This window comes from Anolis carolinensis, chromosome 4 (assembly GCF_035594765.1).
Source record: "Anolis carolinensis isolate JA03-04 chromosome 4, rAnoCar3.1.pri, whole genome shotgun sequence".
In the NCBI taxonomy this organism is placed as follows: domain Eukaryota; kingdom Metazoa; phylum Chordata; class Lepidosauria; order Squamata; family Dactyloidae; genus Anolis; species Anolis carolinensis.
This window is the reverse complement of record NC_085844.1, coordinates 140,811,080-140,830,806: the sequence shown is the minus strand read 5'-3', so window position 1 is coordinate 140,830,806 and position 19,727 is coordinate 140,811,080. Positions and strand designations below refer to the sequence as shown.

Genomic DNA, 19,727 nt, shown 5'->3' with positions numbered 1-19,727 from the left:
GAATTTCCAGAAGGAAAGGTGATCCTGTTGATGCTCTGGTCACTCTCTGGAATGAGGAGATGACTACGACAATAGACATGCTTGCTTAGGAATGTCCCCTCTTGCATAGCAGAGCTAAATCAGTTCCTTGGTTCAACAAAAAGCTGGCAGCAATGAAGCTAGAATGAATGTGGCGTTCAGACCGAGCACAGGTATGTGGCTACATGGCAGTGGAGGCCGCAAAGAAATCATTCATTGTGGCCAACATTGCATCCACAAGTAACCATCCAGCTGAGTTGTTTCAAATGGTCAGAGGGTCGTTAAATCCTGTCTCGCAAGACGGGATCTCTGACCATTCAGCAGCTTACTGTGAAACATTGGATAAAGTTGTGAAGTGGATCAAGTTGCTCTGATCTGCTCCGACCTGCATACCACATTAACGGCAGTCTCTGGAGATGTAACACGAGCTTGTCCAATTTTAATGGATTCTTTTCAGTTGGTGCAATCTGAGGACGTGGACAATATCCTTGGAGAGGCGAGGGCGACCACATGCATCCTGGCCCCCTGCCCATCCTGGCTGATAAAGGAGACCAGAGGGGGTTTGGCAGAGTGGGTGAAGGTGGTTAATGCATCCTTACAAGAAGGCAAGATTCCAACGGGCCTAAAGGAGGCCATGATAAAACTGCTGTTGAAAAAACCATCACTGGACTTCACTCAATTGAACAACTTTTAGCCCGTTTCCAATTGCCTCCTTTTGGGCATAGTCTTGGAACGTGTGGTTGCCTCACAACTCCAGGTGTTCTTGGAAGAAACAGATTATCTGTATTCGTTGCAGTCTGGCTTTAGGCCGGGACATGGAACTGAAACAGCCTTGGTCTCCTTAGTGGACAATCTATGCAGGGAACTGTGTCTCTGTTAGTTCTCTTGGACCTCTCAGCAGCCATTGATACTGTAGACCACAGTATCCTTCTGAGATGCCTCATAGAAATGGGGCTTGGAGGCACTGTCCTGCAGTGACTCTGGTCCTTCCTGGAGGGCTGTTCTCAGAAGGTGTTGCTGGGGGACACCTGCTTGGCCCCACTGCCTTTGTTCTGTGGGATCCTGCAGGGTTCAACCCTGTCTCCCATATTGTTTAACATCTACACGAAACTGCTGGGAGAGATCATCTGGAGTTTTGAATGGTGAATGTCTAGGAGGAAAGAATGAGATAAACATGCCATTCTCTTCCCTCACCACATCCATTGCTATTCAAAAATAAAATCATCAGATTTGTGTCCTGAGTCCTTTAGCACTCTCTAGTGAAGTATGGATGTAAAGCATATGTCCCAAAAGATATGTGCAACTTTTTGCAAGATTCAGCCACACACCCACACACTATGCTACTAAAATTGTCAGGAACTGAATTTTCCCTTTCAAAAAGAAGCATGTTTCAAATATTTTTCCCTCCGGTTTGCTGTGGACTTTCAGCAGTGCTGCAGTGGGAGTATGGTGAGGATTCTGGAAGGAAAATAGCTCTCTGACTGAACAAAGTTGCCTACCCAGTTCTACAGCAAAACAACATTTTGTAAGAGTGGGAAAGAAAAGGAAATGTCCTCTGTCCTACACATTTCCTTTTCAAAACCTTGTAGTCTTCCTAAGGGCCACTAACTACTACTAGATAATGAAATCACCTGGACCTGTGTATGGTTTCTGCTTTTATGCCTTGCAGTTAAGGAAGCGAGTTCTTAGTGACCATTAGAAACTGTGCCTTTGCTCTTTTCCATAAAGGCTGTTCTTATCCTCTTATGATCCTTAATTCATAATTTTTTTTTTCTTGTCAGCTGAGCGGTTTGCTTCCAAATAACTTGTGCACTAGCTAAGGCTACTATTTTTCTGTGGACTTACTTAGGAGGAATTTCCAAACAATTCAATGAATCTTATCTCTGATGAACTGCACTACTTGGGTGCATCTTCCTTAAAATTAATGGGGATTTTGTCATATGTTTTATTTTAATTTTGCATGAAAGGTGGTTGAATTATACACTGACTCTTGTTTTGTAATGTAAGACAGCTTATTCATAATTAATAATATTTTTACAAGACTGAGTAGTTTGATGATGATTACTGTTATTCTCTTTTAGGATATGCCTATGGGTCAGCTTATTCATAATTAATAATATTTTTACAAGACTGAGTAGTTTGATGATGATTGCTGTTATTCTCTTTTAGGATATGCCTATGGGTCAGTATAATTTCCAGCGTTGTAGAGAAAGGTATGCATTGGGTTTTTTTATTTCACTATAGAAAAGCCTCCTTTCTCTAATGAAAAATCCTAAGTCCATGTGAACAGTTGCTCTGATCACTAAGGTAATTTTGAACAGCTGAGCTGACTCCAGGGCTGGCAAGTTTCTGCATTACAGACCCTGGAACTAGTTCAGGACCACTAGACTCCACCTTCACCGGATATCCATCCTCACCTTGCCCCTTTCATGAAAGCCAGGGCTCTACCAGTACACAAGCAGAGGTGAACCAAAACAAACACCCAGCTTGTGTCAAACTGTTTACTTAAAGCAGCACTTACTGTCTGGCTGTTTTCACAGTCCAAATGTAAAACAAAGATAGCACTCAGCCACAAAATATAAAACAAAACTGATATCAAACATCAATGAAGACTCGAGAAAACACCATAGTCAAAAAGCTCCAGTCCAATAGTCAGAGACAGAGAGTTCAATGAGTAAAGTCCAAGGATCAAGAGTCTATACCACAGTCAATAGCCAGTCAAGAAATTCAAGATTCCAGGTTTCCAGGAGTTCAGGAGACAGGACAAGATACCGAAAATCCACAAACCTGGGGGGAAAAACCAGCAGCATCCACAACCAAAATAGGACAAATACTCCCCCCCCCCCCCCAAATTATTCTCCAGGCTAACTCCTTAAGAGGTAAAGGTTTTCCCCTGACATTAAGTCCAGTCATGTCTGACTCTGGGGGTTGGTGCTCATCTCCAATTCTAAGCCAAAGAGCTGGTGTTGTCCGTAGACACCTCCAAGGTCATGTGGCCGGCATGACTGCATGGAGCGCCATTATCTTCCCGCCGGAGCGGTACTTATTGATTTACTCACATTTGCATGTTTTCGAACTGCTAGGTTGGCAGGAGCTGGGGCTAACAGCGGGCACTCATTCCGCTCCTGGGATTTGAACCTGGGACCTTTTGGTCTGCAAGTTCAGGATCTCAACACTTTAACACACTGTGCCACCAGGGGCCCCTGGCTAACTCCTTATATCCAGTAAAACCCAGCTGCAACCTATCTCTTGCATGCCTCTACTCTTAATTGCTTTCACCTGTAGCTCTAACTTACAGATTGCTCAGGCCTTTAGAACAAAGACTTACATTAACCCCTTCCATCACCAACTGCTAGACCTGATACCACCAACCACCATCAATAGTGGAACACGATACATGGCAGCCCCCATTGCAGTGGGTTTTGTGGTGCTCACCAGGCTGGTAGTCTCTTGGTACCTGTAATGATGATAGCCAGAGAGACTAAACAACTTGTCCCTCTGGATAGTGTTACTCCAGGTGCCAAGTGATAAAGCTGGTGAACACCAGAAAGGCCAATCAGTGGAGTCAGGTAGATGCCATACCCTGTTCCTGAGGATGGCAGCATAAACAGCCACAGCCACTTCACAAATAGAAAGTGGTCTAGCTATTTACAGTGGCCCAAAATGCAATAAGCTCAGACAACATTTGAAAATGCAAATTAGGGCCATGTAGCCTCCACAGAGTCCATTCACCCCCAAACTAATTTGTCCCATGTAGAAGGGCCGATAGAGACTTTGAATGTGGAGCCTTGATTTTTCCTATGTAGATGTTTGGGTAACAGAGAAGAATGCAAACAAATTTCTAAACCTTGAAAGATACTGTAAGTTCATGTTATGGGCAGGAGAAAAGATGGAAACACTCAAGCCATTACTTGGCAGGAGGAACTAGAACAATGGTTTCCAATCTTTGGTCCTCCAGGTGTTTTGGACTGACTCCCATAATTCCTAGTTGGGATTTCTGGGAGTAGAAATCCAAAACAACTGGAGGATCAAAGGCTGGGAACCACTGAACTAGAGTATATTGCTCTATGTGTATGAATAATTATTTACTGTAGTTTGTAGTGTAGATTTGCTCCTTAAATCCTTCACAGTGTATGCTTTCTCTAGCTTCAACTCACTACTTCAAATAAAGCTTTGCACAACAGGTATAATGCCAGCTGCATGTGTTTAAACGTGTGACTGGTCTGATCACATGTAAAAGGAGATCTGGGGGTGTGAAGGTAAATTTGGAAGCAAGTTGTGGAGGAAGCTACTGGTGGGCAGCAAAAGGATTCAGCTCACAAGTAAATATTGTCTGCTGCATCATACCTGATTTCAGTGTTTCCCCATTTAAAAATATGAATAATTTTATCACCCATTCCTTCTATTAATAGTTGAGGTGTTCAGCAGGGTTTCTGAGTATATCTTTTTTTATTGAGGGGAAGGCATTACCCATCTTGTCAAATCTACCTGCAGAGAAGTGAAGTGAGGAAACCCATTTGTTCAGACCAAGTGTTCTTTTTCTAAGCATGTGAAACACTTTGTCAAACTTTATATTAAAGTGTCAACACAATTTGTTACACAACAAAAGATTGCATCCAGCAGATGCTTAACTGACTGACCTCTTCTATAGTTTTAGGAAAACAGGAAAAGCAGAAAGGTTATTCTTGGCATCAGATTGGCTAGTGGGTTGTTTGACTTTATGGACTAACACAATATTATCCGAAACCTTTCTCTCTTCTTACATAAGCAGATGTATATAAAGATAAGTGTACTTTTAGAATCATTAGATAATTATTGAGTGAATGACTGACCAGTTTACTTAGAATCATAGAATCATAGAATAGTAGAGTTGGAAGAGACCTCATGGGCCATCCAGTCCAACCCCCTGCTAAGAAGCAGGGAATCGCATTCAAAGCACCCCCAACAGATGGCCATCCAGCCTCTGCTTAAAAGCCTCCAAAGAAGGAGCCTCTACCACGGCCTGGGGGAGAGAGTTCCACTGCCGAACGGCTCTCACAGTGAGGAAGTTCTTCCTGATGTTCAGGTGGAATCTCCTTTCCTGTAGTTTGAAGCCATTGTTCCGTGTCCTAGTCTGCAGGGCAGCAGAAAACAAGCTTGCTCCCTCCTCCCTATGACTTCCCTTCACTTATGCCCCGAATTTATTGTCTGCTGTTCTCCACTTCTTAAACATAACTGAAAGGTGATATAAATAAAACACCCCTCAACCTCTACTTAGTTAGATTATTCAAAAGCTTAATCTTGAGGAATGGGATTATAAAAATTAGCTATTTCTTACAAACATCAGTGTGTTGTGATAACACAGAGTCAGTCATTTTGTCATGGTCAGGAATAACAATATTTACAAGCACACATTTTTACACCAGACCCCAACCTAGTGACCATAACCTTGATTCCAGTCAAGCTAATCTAACTGTGATGTACATTAAGTTTATCTAGGATGTGTCGGCAACAGATTATAAAATAAAAGGCTGATGTTAAGCACATAGCCATATATGGACAAGTTGCTGCAGGAAATAGAAGCGGAAAATTGTCCGTCTGTGTTTTCTCATCTTTCCAATTTTGCTGTAATTAATGCCATGTTTTGCTACCCCTCCACCTCACCCTGGATACTAACTCTTATACTGCTTTGCTTTTGTCCTCTATAGAACAAAGTCTCAGAAGAAAAAGTTTGAGGAGGAACTAAATGAAAGGATGATCCGAGCGATTGATGGAATAAATGCTCAAAAGTATGTTTACAGGTTCAGCTACTTTTGTACCTCTGCTGTTCATATCACAGAATCGGAATAGAAGGCATGTGAGGAACCTGAAGGACCTCTTACCCAACTGGGACTGAAGGATTTATTTGCATGTTTCTGTCTGATTGCCCCTATATCATTCAGATTATAGATGGTGTTTAAAAAAGGAACAGTAAAGAATAAAGTACACAACATTTTAGTGATCTAGGGAATATGTTTTAAATGAGAAGACGAGCATCCCTACTAAACAGCTCTAGGAACAATACATAACATTCTGTAGATTGGCTTTTTTATTCTCTTCAGCATTTGGAATGCCCCACATGCATGAAGATTTCTTCATAAGACACGGTCAGTATAGAGAATTTTGTATAAAGGAGTACATTCTTTCCATCCATAATCTGAGATGGGTGGGAGACATAAAACCAATGGGAGACATCTTAAAACATAATACATATTTATTTACAGGGCTCAAATCTTTGTGGGAAGCTTAGCATGTTTGAACTCCAGCTAACTTAATTGGCTTTAAATGGGAAATTTGCACCTCTTGCCTTCTGGTGGATCTTTACTGACTAATGCATAGCCATAGAATCCCATTATGAAACCAGTTTCATAAATGTTTATATAGCATAGACCAGATGCATGCAGAACCATTGCTTTCATAAGTGGTCTTGTGAGCGTTCAGATGAGGCGACTATTCCTCATAACAAGTATGTTACTACAGTATTTTCAATTCAGCCCTTCCTCATAAAGTCTGCATTTTGAAGATCTTTTATCCAGTAAAGATTCTTTATATTCCTTTGAAGACCAAGATCCCACATATAAAATCTTAATGATATTTTTTCCTGTTAAACTGTCATGGCTTCCTGTAAAATAATCTTGGAGCCTGTTATACACTAATGACAGTGGTAAAATTCTATTGGCAGTTTCCACTCCCTGCTGAGAGAGGATATGGCTTGTTTAAAGCATAGAGATCGCCAGACTGTTTCATTTCCTCCAGTTATAGAAGGGCTTTTCCATTATTGCAAGTCTTTAAAAAAAAGTTGGCAGTTATGAGTTATTTGACTTAATTCTCTGTATGATCTTTGGTTTTCTCTCCCAGACAGTGGCTTAAGTCTGAAGATATTCAAAGGATATCACTGCTTTTCTACAACAAGACATTAGAAAAAGAAGTAAGATTATATTTCATGTTCAACTCTTGCATTATGATCATTTTTTAAAACCAGTTATGAAATAGTAATTGGTCACATGCTTTCCTGCAGTTATTCATACCTGGACAATATATAGGTTCCCTAATGATGACATGAATGCAGTGAATACATTGCTCATCTTATCTGTTCTGTTTACTCTTCCCTCTGACCTGCATTTGAGCAAATCCAAGTTCTTGCTTCTTATCGGATGTATGGGAGCTAAGGAACAGTATTCCAGAAGAGGAAGAAATAGGAAAAATTGCTGCTATTTTATCTCATTTTATTTGGAAATTTAAGCACATGCACCTTCTCCAGATTCTGACATAATGAGACTATAGAGCACTTACAATTCTACATAAATTTTGTCTGATAAGTAAGAACCCTGGGATGTTGTTGATTTTATTATTATAGAAGGTATATTTTTTCCAGACCCCAAAGTCTTTGGTCTCAGTGATTATTACTTTTTCTCTGTTATCAGTGCTTGCCATGCCAAAGTCATTCCCGGACACTATCATTAACAGTTGTTATTGAGGAATAATAATAATAATAATAACAACAACAACAACAACAACAACAATGTTATTCTTATACCCCACCTCCATCTCCCTGAAGGGACTCAGGGCGGCTTACCTAAGAAATCCATACATTTAAAACACAATATAATAACATAGTTATGAAACAACATAACATGACAATTATTAAAACCAAGACATCCGTTGCTATGTACAGAGGGTGATTAGTGCAAAACTCTGAGTAAAGTCCACGAGTAAAATAGAGACGGGCAATATAGCTTATTGCCAGGAGAAGAGTGGAGTATTTGGAGATTTCTGAGGCAAATCAATCTTTTTAATTCACTTTATAAGAAAATTGAAACAAACAGTGGTTCCATAAAATCTCTATCTTGCTGGGAAGTCCCCTCATTGAATGAAGTACATGGTAGTGTTCTTATCTCACAGCTGTGCATTTCATTGGGGTTGTACAAGAGATCTTCCTTGTACTTTATTGTTTGTTATATCCTATAATAGAGCTTTACTTATGTTGAGCATTAAAAAAAACCTTAGAGAGTCAAAACTATTAGTGACAATACATGTTGATTGCTTTCGTGCCAGGTAGACTTTCAGGATGATATTATTGGCTTAAATTCATTTTAAGAATGTGAGGACTTTGATAGATCATATCAAAGTTCCATCTAGTTTTGCATCCTGTGGCCAACAGCCAGATATTTCTGTGAAGCCAATTAGCAGGGCATAAAAATGAAAGCCCTTCCTCATGGTCCAAGCCATCTGCTTCCCCCCCCCCCCAAATGCAGCAACTAATGCTAAGAAGTATATTGTCTCTGTATCTGAAAATTGTATTTGGCTATCATAGTTCATTGCTCTGGAGTAGAGCTTTGAGGGGGCATTTTTAAAATATAGCTCCACATTGCTGGGGGATTCGGATTGTAACTTTTCCAAGCTGTGCTCTTTGATCTGTCTTTTATGGATGTTTCCAATCTTCTTTAAAGCAGTCTAATAGCTTTAAATATCCATAAGCATTTGCCTGTTTAATGTGAAATGTATTCCAGTAATTATGTTGATTTCAGCAATTTTCCAATTATCTTGTACATTATTTTTAGGTTGTTTTCTAATCTCCTTTTTATTTTATTGTAGTATAGAGCAACAACTCTACCTGCATTCAAGTACTATGTGACTTGTGCTTGTCTTATCTTCTTCTGCATTTTTCTTGTGCAGATTTTGGTACTACCCAAGTAAGTGAGCAATATAAACAGTTCTTTCTTTATATCTGTACATGCCATTTTACATTTTTCAGACCTGAGGGTAACCTGCTTTCAATCCTTACTGTAATGTGGACTAAGATTTTTTCCTAAACCATATAAATTAACCACGTGTCTGTTTTTTACATGGTTTTGTCTTTTTATGCCTATCTGTCTGCCTTTCCTCCCTCTTCTTTGGTTTGTCTTTATGACTTTGTTTTTATGAAACTCTTCCTTATAAAAATATAATAAAGAACAACTAAGAAAATGGTTGAGGTAAATGATTGTGGTGCTAGGGTTGCACCCCACCTTAGCAGAGCTGATGAGCATGATTATAGTTCTTAAACTTGACTTAACCCATAGTTGGGTTTCTGGTGGCTTATCCCATTTATAGTAACTGTGAGAATGTGTTGTCGAAGGCTTTCATGGCCGGGATCACAGGGTTGTTGTATGGCTGTGTGGCCATGTTCCAGAAGCATTCTCTCCTGACGTTTCGCCCGCATCTATGGCAGGCATCCTCAGAGGCTGTGAGGTATGGAGAAAACTAAGCAAAGAGGTTAATATATATCTGTGGAAAGTCTAGGGTGAGAGAGGTCAGTGTGAATGTTGTGTAGTTAATCACTTTAATTAGCATTGAAAAGCTTATCTGCTGTCTTCTTCCTGCCTCTGGGGCATCCTTTGTTTAGAGTCGTTAACTGCCCTTGGTTGATTCATGTCTGGAAATCCTCTGTTTTCAGAGTATTGCTTTTTATTTACTGTTCTGATTTTTGAGTTTTTTAATACTGGTAGCCAGATTTTGTTCATTTTCATGGTTTCTTCCTTTCTGTTGAAGTTGTCCACATGCTTGTGGATTTCAATGGCTTCTCTGTGTAGTCTGACATGATAGTTGTTAGAATGGTCCAGCATGAGAGGACCAACTGTGTCCAACTGTGAGAATGTTCGCACTTTGTCCTCTGTGCCCCAAAGGCACCACATAATATATCATTGTACTTTCGTTCTAATTGCCCTCCCATGTTACTCCATTCTCCAAATTGGTGATCATTGTATCTCATTATTTTATGTTTTAAATTGGTTTTACAACTATTGTATTGCATTTGTACTCATGTCTGATTTTATTGTGTTTTACTTATTTGAATATGCTGTTTTATCTGTTTTTATTCTGTTCTATTGTTTTCGGGTTTCGCCCTGTGTTAGCCGGCCCGAGTCCCTACGGGGAGATGGAGGTGGGATAGAAAAATAAAGTTATCATCATCATCATCATCATCATCATTATTACAGAATGGACTTCTTTCTTAGTTTTCACTCTGTGGCCCAACTTGATACTTCCATTTTAATTCTTTTTCCCTTTTGGGATGTGTTCTTCAGTTTGTTACTCTGTAGGAAAGGAATATCTTGTCTTATTGACTGTATGTAGGCAATTTGGGGAGCCTTTTCACCTGAAAAACAGCTAAACATGTTTTTCTTAATTATTTGTATTGAAAATTTTCCAATATACAATGTTGATTAAAAATATGTATGTAAAAGTAAAAGATAGAGGGGGGAAATGGGGATGGGGAGTGTGAGGGCTAGGTTAGGGGTTGGGATAGTGGTTTGTGACGGGTTTGGAGGGGATGGAAAATAGGGGGGGAAAGAAAGGGGCGAAAGTGGGGGTATGTACTTCCATTCTTGTTCAAAGTGGTATATTACTTTCTTGGTGTCTTGATATAGATAATGCTCCTCCTCTTACCTCTTAGTGAATAATATCTTCCTAAGATTAGTTAAGTTCTAATATCAGTTGTCCTTTATTCTTTGCCAAATAGCCTTTGAACAAAGTCCAATCCATTGTTTTCATATATTTACTTTGAGACCTTGCTACTAGTTGAGACAACTTGACCGTATTCATTATCTCAATAACTTCGTTTAACCATAAATCAGTTGAGGGTTTCTCTTTTTCTCTCCAGGTTCTGGCATACACTATCCTGGCTGCTATCGTCATATAGTTAAATAGTTTATCTTTATTTTTATTTCAAACCATGTCTGTCATTCCAAGTAGAAAGTATTCTGTTTTTAAATATATTTTCAAATTGAGGATATTTTTACTTATTTCCTGGATCTCTTTCCAGGAGGTTTTTGCCGTGTCACAAGACCACCATGTGTGGTAAAAAGTCCCCTCGTGATTCTCACATTTCCAACATTTATTGCTCATATGTTTATAATATTTAGCCAATTTTGTGGAGTTGTATACCATTGGTATACCCAAAAAGGGAAATGCTAAAGAATGCTTAAACTTCCGTACAGTGGCACTTATTTCCCATGCCAGTAAGGTAATGCTCAAGATCCTGCAAGGGAGACTCCAGCAATACATGGAGCAAGAGTTGCCAGATGTCCAAGCTGGGTTCAGAAAAGACAGAGGAACGAGAGACCAAATTGCCAATATCCGCTGTTGATGTTCCAGAAAAACATCTACTTCTGCTTTATTGACTATTCCAAAGCCTTTGACTGTGTGGATCATAATAAACTGTGGCATGTTCTTGGTGGTATGGGGATACCAAGTCACCTTGTCTGTCTCCTGAGAAATCTGTATAAAGACCAAGTAGTCACAGTAAGAACAGACCATGGAACAACAGACTGGTTCAAGATTGGGAAAGGAGTACAACAGGGCTGCATACTTTCACCCTACCTATTCAACTTGTATGCAGAACACATCATGCGACGTGCGGGGCTTGAGGAATCCAAGGCCAGAGTTAAAATTGCTGGAAGAAACATTAACAACCTTAGGTATGCAGATGATACCACTCTGATGGCTGAAAGTGAGGAAGAGCTGAGGAGCCTTATCACCAAGGTGAAAGAAGGAAGTGCAAAGGCTGGGTTGCAGTTAAATGTCCAGAAAACCAAGATTATGGCAACCACACCTATTGACAACTGGCAAATAGAGAGAGAAAACATGGAGGCAGTGACAGACTTTATATTTCTAGGCGCGAAGATCACTGCAGATGCAGACTGCAGCCAGGAAATCAGAAGATGTCTACTTCTTGGAAGGAGAGCAATGGCCAACTTTGACAAAATAGTGAAAAGCAGAGACATCACACTGGCAATGAAGGTCCGCATAGTCAAAGCAATGGTATTCCCCATAGTAACCTATGAATGCGAGAGCTCGACCATAAGGAAGGCTGAGAGAAGGAAGATAGACGCTTTTGAACTTTGGTGCTGGAGGAAAATCCTGAGAGTACCTTGGACCGCAAGAAGATCCAACCAGTCCATCCTCCAGAAAATAATGCCCGGCTGCTCACTGGAGGGAAGGATATTGGAGGCAAAGTTGAAGTATTTTGGTCACATCATGAGAAGACAGGAAAGCTTGGAGAAGATCATGATGCTGGGGAAAATGGAAGGAAAAAGTAAGAGAGGCTGACCAAGGGCGAGATGGACAAAGGGCGAGACGGTATCCTTGAAGTTACTGGCATGAACTTGAAGGAACTGGGGGCGGCGATGGATGACAGAGAGCTCTGGCGCAGACTGGACCATGAGGTCACGAAGGGTCAGAAATGACTGACCGGATAAAGAAGAAGAAGATACCATTGGTACATCATTTTGTACCAGTTTTCTTTTGTGTCATATGAATATGTATACTGTAGTTTCTGGTTCCATATTTTCTCTCATTCTTCCATCTTTATTGGTCTTCCAATATATTTTGCCCATTTTATTATACATTCTTTTACTTCCTCCAATTCTGTACTCCATTCCAATAATTTGTTGTATATTTTTGTAATTAACTTATTTTCCATTGTCATTAATTATCCCACAGAGAGTATCTTTCTGAGAAGCCTATTGTTTTATCTTTATTAAAATATTCTTTCAATTGATAATATTGTTTTAAGGCATCCAGTGTTTTCAGTGTTGCATCCCTTTTGTTTTTCCTCTTTGGAGATATTTCCAGTTTAAATTGATCATTCTCAAAACAATATGACACTCCAGTTTATCAGTTCAAAGGTATTTTACAGCTCTTTGAATTTATCTGTTTCTCAGTGTCTGAGTAGGCACTTCTATTCACATTGAGAGATGGGAAAATGAGAATATATAATGAAGCATGATTTTCTTGAGATCACTTCAAAGAATTTGAAATTTTGAGCATTAAGCATTCTTTACAGAGATTAGAATAGCTATGTTTGGACTGAGGATGTTCTAAGAGTTGAATCGATCATCTGAATTGTAGTGAGTCTCTGCAGCCATCCTGAACTCCATTTTGACCAATCTCGAATCTAGTTTTGATGTGTTTTGAATATTCTTGATATAAACCATTTTAGAAGATCTGTGAAGTAAATGGCTGCTTCTTGATGATAATTTAATAATGTATAAGGCCATATGTGTGTGTGTCTATATATATTCTCTATAATGTAGAAAGGCCCTTTAAAAGCTCCTTTGGGAAGTGTAGCCTGGTCAGTTTGATGCCCTACCCCTTTTGCTTTTATTTTATAACAAGAATGAAACAGTGCACAAGCTTTTTTCCATTCACTTTACTGTTGCTTTCCTTTTTGAAATAAATGCATGCATAACTAAAAAAACTTTTGGAATATTGGAGTGGGAGCTTTAGCACAGCATGTTCAGTACACTTGAATTTCCAAAGAAACAACACTTGTGCCATTGATTGTCTGAAAGCAAATGACACACGCAGATGCACTCTGTGTTCCCAAAAACACCAATTTTTATGAGGTCTTTGTTTCTGCTGCACCTGGTAGAAGAAAGGGAGGTTTGCCATGAATGTTTATATTCAGGAGAAGTTTTAACAATGAAGCTCTTATGCACTCCAAACCTCCACAGTGATTGAAATCTGTTGAAAGCTTCATGAACATACCAGAGGAAAAGAACAGACATTGAAATTATCTGATTCAAGCCAGAGCCCTTGAAAATGAAAATTAGTTTTTTTAGAATGAATATCTTGTTGATTTGCATTCCAAATCCTTAAAGATGGGGATGGGAAAGAAGGGTCATGGTAGCCCAATGGTGAAACAGTGGCCAATCTGCAGTGGATCATGGGCTGATATTTTTGAAGTTTTGACCATCTAGCACCTTTGTACAGGTTGATTCTTGCAAAACTTGCTTGTTTGTGGTGTTTGGGGATCTACTTATGATCTTTATAACTAACTCCTAGACATGGAATGGAAAGGAAAGGAAGGAAGATTATTGTGAATATACCTAGTGTGTTATTGGTTGAATGTCTGCAGCAATTTGTTTATTTATTTAGTACTAGCTTGGGGACCCGGTGATGCCCGGGTCATTTGAGAATGCTATTACAGTAGAGTCTCACTTATCCAACCTAAACTGGCCGGCAGAAGCTTGGATAAGCGAATATCTTGGATAATAAGGAGGGATTAAGGAAAAGCCTATTAAACATCAAATTAGGTTATGATTTTACAAATGAAGCACCAAAACGTCATGTTATACAACAAATTTGACAGAAAAAGTAGTTCAATACGCAATAATGTTATGTTGTAATTACTGTATTTACAAATTTAGCACCAAAATATCATGATATATTGAAAACATTGACTACAAAAATGGTTTGGATTATCCAGAGGCTTGGATAAGCGAGACTCTACTGTATTTGTCTTTTAATGTTATGTATTCTGTTTGGAGTTGGTGAACTACAATTCCCAGAATCGTGGCTGAATCCTCCCCAAACCCTGCCAGTATTATAAGTTGGTCATTTTGGGCGTGTGTACCAGGTGTGCTGCAGTACTCTCTGCAACTTCTAGATTCCCGGGGCAATTGCCCCGAAATATCTATCAGTATCCACAGCAGGCAATATTCAGTCTGTGTGCCAAGTTTGGTCTAGATTCGTCATTGACTGGGCTCAGTGGTCTTTGGATGGAGGTGAACTACAACTCCCAAAATCAAGGCTCCTTCCCACAAATACCTGCAGTATGTTCAGTAGATCATGAGGCTTCTCTGTGTGAAGTGTGGTCCTAGTGCATTGTCGTGTGTGTGTGTGGGGGGGGGGGGGTCAGTGTTTATTTGGCTGCAGGTGAACTATAACTCCCTTTTTCCCAAACTTGTCCAATATGTTGTATTGGTTATGGGGGCTCTGTGTGCCACGTGTGATGCTCATTCATTGCAGGTGAACTATAAATCCCAGTACCTACTACTCCTCAATTTCCAGTCCAGTTCCCCATCAAACCCAACAGTAGTCAAATCTGGGCATATCGGGTCTGCATGGCAAGTTTGGCCGAGAGCCATCATTATTTGGGTTAATAGCATTCTGGGTGTAGGTGAACTACAACTCCTCTATATTCCCCAGTAGGAGTGACAGTGCTCTGACTTGATGCAGGGTGAACTACAACTTCCACCATGTGGAGTCAATCCCTAAACTCCTCCAGTAAGTTTAGTTGCAGCTCAGTTGTGCTCTGTTTGTTATGCAGAGAGATTGGAAAGGAAAGGGCAGTGGGCGGGGCCATGCAAATGCCACAGCAATGGAGAACCCTGGGATGCCTGCCTGTGGTGAAAGAAAAAGCAAAATCTAGGAGGAAATTGTCCCCAAATGAAAGCATTCCTTGGGTGGTGGGCTGTAGTGTTTGGGAAGGACATTGGCAGGGTTTGGGCTGCATTTTCATGGCACTCGCTGTAACAATAATGTCAGTGGAAAAGAGTGACTTGCTAGATTTTTAACCCTGGGAAGTATAGCTGGAGGCTGTCTGTGTGAGCAGACATCTGTGCCACATAACACACATACGTGTTTTCGCTTTTATTATGGATTTAGATTAGATTAGATTAGATTAGATTAGATTTAGATTAGATTAGATTAGATTAGATTAGATTAGATTTAGGTATAGATATTTCTATCCTACACTCTCTCACGCGGGAGGGGAGTGACTCAGAGTGGCTTACAGCTTGGTAATCTGTAAGTCACTCTGTAGCAATCTATAGCAATCCTGAAAACATCTGAGATTGAGCAAAACCTTCAAAGGAAAAGATTCTTCCAACCAATATTTTTGTGATTGGAATTTTTACCTGTGAATTGCAACAATCATTCTTGCTATTCATGTCCATGGGATTAGGGTGCCAGGTTAAATATTGGATAAACTCATATAGTTTTAATATTTAACAGATCTTGGATGGAGGAGACATATCATAAAGTTTTATTAGACCAATCTCTTGCAGTCAACCCAGTCAGCATAGATTAAGAAAATTAAATATTTCTGTGTTAGGCAAAAACACATTTAAAACCAGTGGTTGGTTTTATCTATAATCATTGTTAATTCATAATCGGCATTACATATTACAGTTAAATCTTATTTCTACAGTTATGCATTAAAAGAGTAATAATTTCTTATTTGAGAACAAACATGTCTTTAATGTTTTGTTTTATTTTGTCATATGTGTACAGAATGAGAGAGCATTTGGTTCTTTATCCCATTTTGCAAATATATATGCTTAGCAATGGTGGTTCTCTGCCTCTTTCCAATCCTGATTCAATTGAAGGTTAAATAAGATGTGCAAGGAACTGCGGTATTTCTTTGGATATTGCCCATTTAATATGTAAAATGCCATGGAGAGGAATGAGGAACTAGTTTGAGCTTCAAAAGAGCCAAGGGATAAGTATGTGAGGGAAATTGAACCTCCCCTCCCCTTATCTTCCTAGTGAGTTAGCAAAGCTTTGTATCTCCCATACCAGCTCAACCTCCAGGCTGGTTCAGGGGAAATGAAACATGCCCCCGTATTATATACAGGTGAGTAGTAGTTACAAGATTGACTAAATATAGCTATCACTATCAGGTTATTTTCGCTTTTATTGGTTGAATGCATACATTAATCTTGTCCTTCCGTTAGATTGATTTATTCTCCTTTTTCCTATGTTAGTTCTCTAACAGGCCTTTTTTTCTCCTTGTCTTTCAGAAAGTCTGTACTTGGAATCTCCTTTGGAACTGCTTTTTTTGTACTTTCCTTCATTCTGTTTATCTGCTTTGCTGGCCAGCTTTTGGTAGGTACTGAGAGCATATCAATTTCCCTAGCAACACAGTTCCTTCTACAAAAAATAATTAGGCCATAATACCTCTGGGTTACTATGGGACATTCTTTTTGCCAAAAATATTTTTAATATACCCGTCAGTTGCCTTGTTAAAACAATGGTTCTTTGATACAGAAACATGATGTATATATTCAGTTTTAACATATTTATTTACTGTATTGTTATAAGTATTTTATTTAACTTACTATATGATGCGCAATCATGTTTTATCAAGCCTTTTTGTTTGGTTTGGTACTATGATATGGCCGGAGGGCTAATCAATAAAAATTTACTAATATTACAATGGTTCTAGGCAAGAATTTGAAAATGTTATGTTTCGGATGAGAAATCCCAGAATCCTTGCTGACTGGGGTTTCTAGGAATCAGAGTCCCCAATATTTATTTTTCCAAGTTCTGCTATTGATGTACTTTCTTTCCTGTAGTCAATTTCTTTATGCTGTATTTTGTTATTTTAAATACAGTATTTTTTCTGTTTGAGCATTGTTAACTAATCTATATTGGACAGAAAAATTGGGACATTTGAATTGCAGATTTCTTCATCTGTCACAGTTAAAAATAATCTGATACTTTCTACTGATAAGTATTACTATTATTTCATATTGCTGATAAATTCCATTGAAGCACTCTAAATTTTAGGATTGTAATAAATTTTAGACATGATAAAAGTATAGATAATTTTAGACGTGATAAAAGAATCCAGAATGAAATTTCTATGCCCAAGATCCAAAGTGACTGCATAACCAACTCTCATGTTATATTGTATTTCTTCAATTCTAATACACCAATGATTGTAAAATGCAAATTAATTTCAGTACCACTAACAGGAAAAAGTGATATACATATAAAAGCATCCTTGATTCTAAGATACTCTCTAAGATACTAGTTTTTCTGAATAATGGCCCAAGGAGCTCCATTGCAGCATAGTACCGTAACCATTATGTCAGCATGAAAATAACACTATTCTGTGTCTACACTGTCTCCCCTGCCATATATTCTCAATGTTCAGACAGGAAAGAACTCAGTTTTCATATCCTACACCGACAAACAAGGATCCAATAAAGTACATCCACAATTCATTGCTCTGGAATTTTGAAGATGGGTTATGCATATGTATTTCAATACACATATATGATAAAACCGCAAGGTAAATCACATAACTTTCTTTTAGCTCAGCATGTGTTACAGCTCCCCAGATTACCTAGTTTATAGAGACTAGTTTCATAAGGCACTGAAGGTTGCAGGAGGAGGGCAATATATTCTCAATTTTGCAAAATCACAATTCATGTGACTTGAGAAAACTTGGAGTGTTTACTTAACAGATGTCTCTACTATGATGGATGCCCATAATTACAGTATGACCTCTGTATCTAGAACTAGTACCATGTTCTCTCTAGGAATTTTCTTGATTTTTCAGTACAATTCTGTGATATGCATTCACTGGAAATTGAACATAGAGTTGTGCTAGAGAACCTAGAAATGCTAAAGACATGTTCTCCAGACATTTTCTATGTCCTCTAATGCAATTCTATGGTATGCTTCCACTAGAAGTCAATTTCAAAAGGATTTACCTTGATCTGCAGTTTTATGTTTTCATGGTAAATGCAGGAATGTATCCTCAACAAATACAGAGTATGTACTGTATTCTTAAAATAAGAGCAGAGCTTGGAAGAATTTATTCTTTTGGATTACCATTGCCAAAATCCCTTATGGCCATACAAGTTGGAGAGTCTGGAGTTGTAGTCTTGGAACCTAATTTTTCCAAGCTTTGTAGAAGAGAAAAAGGAAGTGACTGGAGGGAAACGCGACATCCAGTTCATGGAGTGGATATACCATTAGTTACCAACTGTTGTGCAGTAAGGCAGGATCTAGACCCTGTGATTTTTCCCTAACATATCCTGAAACAAATTTGGAGCAGGTAAGAACATCCACCAGAAGAAGACCCGATGAGCCTAAGAGGGCTTAGAGGCTTGTTATTGTGAGGAAATAAACACCTGCTTTCCTGCCAAGTCCTTCGTTTGTAGAACATTATATTCTTTCTTGACTGTTTGTAAATACTTTACTTTCAGACTTTTCTTGCCTGAAAATGTTAGGCTTGTACACCAGCTTTCAAGCACAATGTCCGAGTCTATCTTTTGAAGCCTCTTTTCCCTTTTGTACTCTCAGAGTGTACTTGTACTGCTTTTTAAAGCTGTGGGTAAAGAGCAGATTGAAACAAATAATGCGGGGAGGAATATGCAATAAGAGACAAAACAAAATGAAACTGATGGAGGTGCTCTTCTGGGGAAGGCTTCCCCAGAAGTGTCTAAACAGAAAGAATCTGAAAGAAAAGTGTGTTTACAATGAAAGTATACCATTTGATTGTTACCTTTTTCTAAAAAGTTATTTCTTTCATAGAAAAATGTGTGAACTTACATTTAAGTTCCTTTGAGTCTTATTCTTTGACCATCTAAAATAAAGAGGCAGAAGAAATGACATATTTCAAAAAAAATCAGCTCTGTATTTTTCCGGTTGATTTCAAATATTTTTTGGAGTTGGCTATCCTGGGCTTTTTCCATTCTTTGGCCTTCCTGGCAGTATAATTCCTTCAGCAAATGTAATGAAGCCAACCTGAAAAAGAGCCCTCAAATTGTTTTGGATGTCAGCCCTAGCTGAATGGCCCATGCTCAGGAATTTTGAGCACTGTAGTCAAAAACATCTAGAGGTCACCAGATTTGGGGAAACTGCTCTAACTTTTTATCCCTATGAATTGCCTGGGTGGAAAAACAGTTCTCTGAGGTCAGGATTCTATAGTATCAAACTACTTGCAGAAATATTGAGAACCATCTCAGAACTAGTCCAACTGTTTACATGGGCCAAAAGTCATGGTTTGTTCCAGATTCTCAGGGAGAATTTGGAGAAACCCACAACTTTGGTTAATACAGTTTGTGTGTGTGTGTGTGTGTGTGTGTGTGTCGGGAGCAACTGGAGTTGCTTCTGGAGTGAGAGAATTGGCC

The 19,727-nt window shown here is 39.0% G+C and overlaps 1 protein-coding gene across 1 annotated transcript in view; it reads left to right on the top strand.

The window, feature by feature from the left end:
* The window catches only part of adcy2 (adenylate cyclase 2), a 151,331-nt gene that overhangs the window by 97,971 nt on the left and 33,633 nt on the right, over positions 1–19,727 (top strand). Inside the window, exons 11-15 of the mRNA XM_008109102.2 lie at positions 2,188–2,231; positions 5,706–5,786; positions 6,895–6,964; positions 8,632–8,729; positions 16,602–16,686. Coding sequence (XP_008107309.1) covers positions 2,188–2,231; positions 5,706–5,786; positions 6,895–6,964; positions 8,632–8,729; positions 16,602–16,686 — 378 coding nt within the window. The remainder of the gene's footprint in view (positions 1–2,187; positions 2,232–5,705; positions 5,787–6,894; positions 6,965–8,631; positions 8,730–16,601; positions 16,687–19,727) is intronic.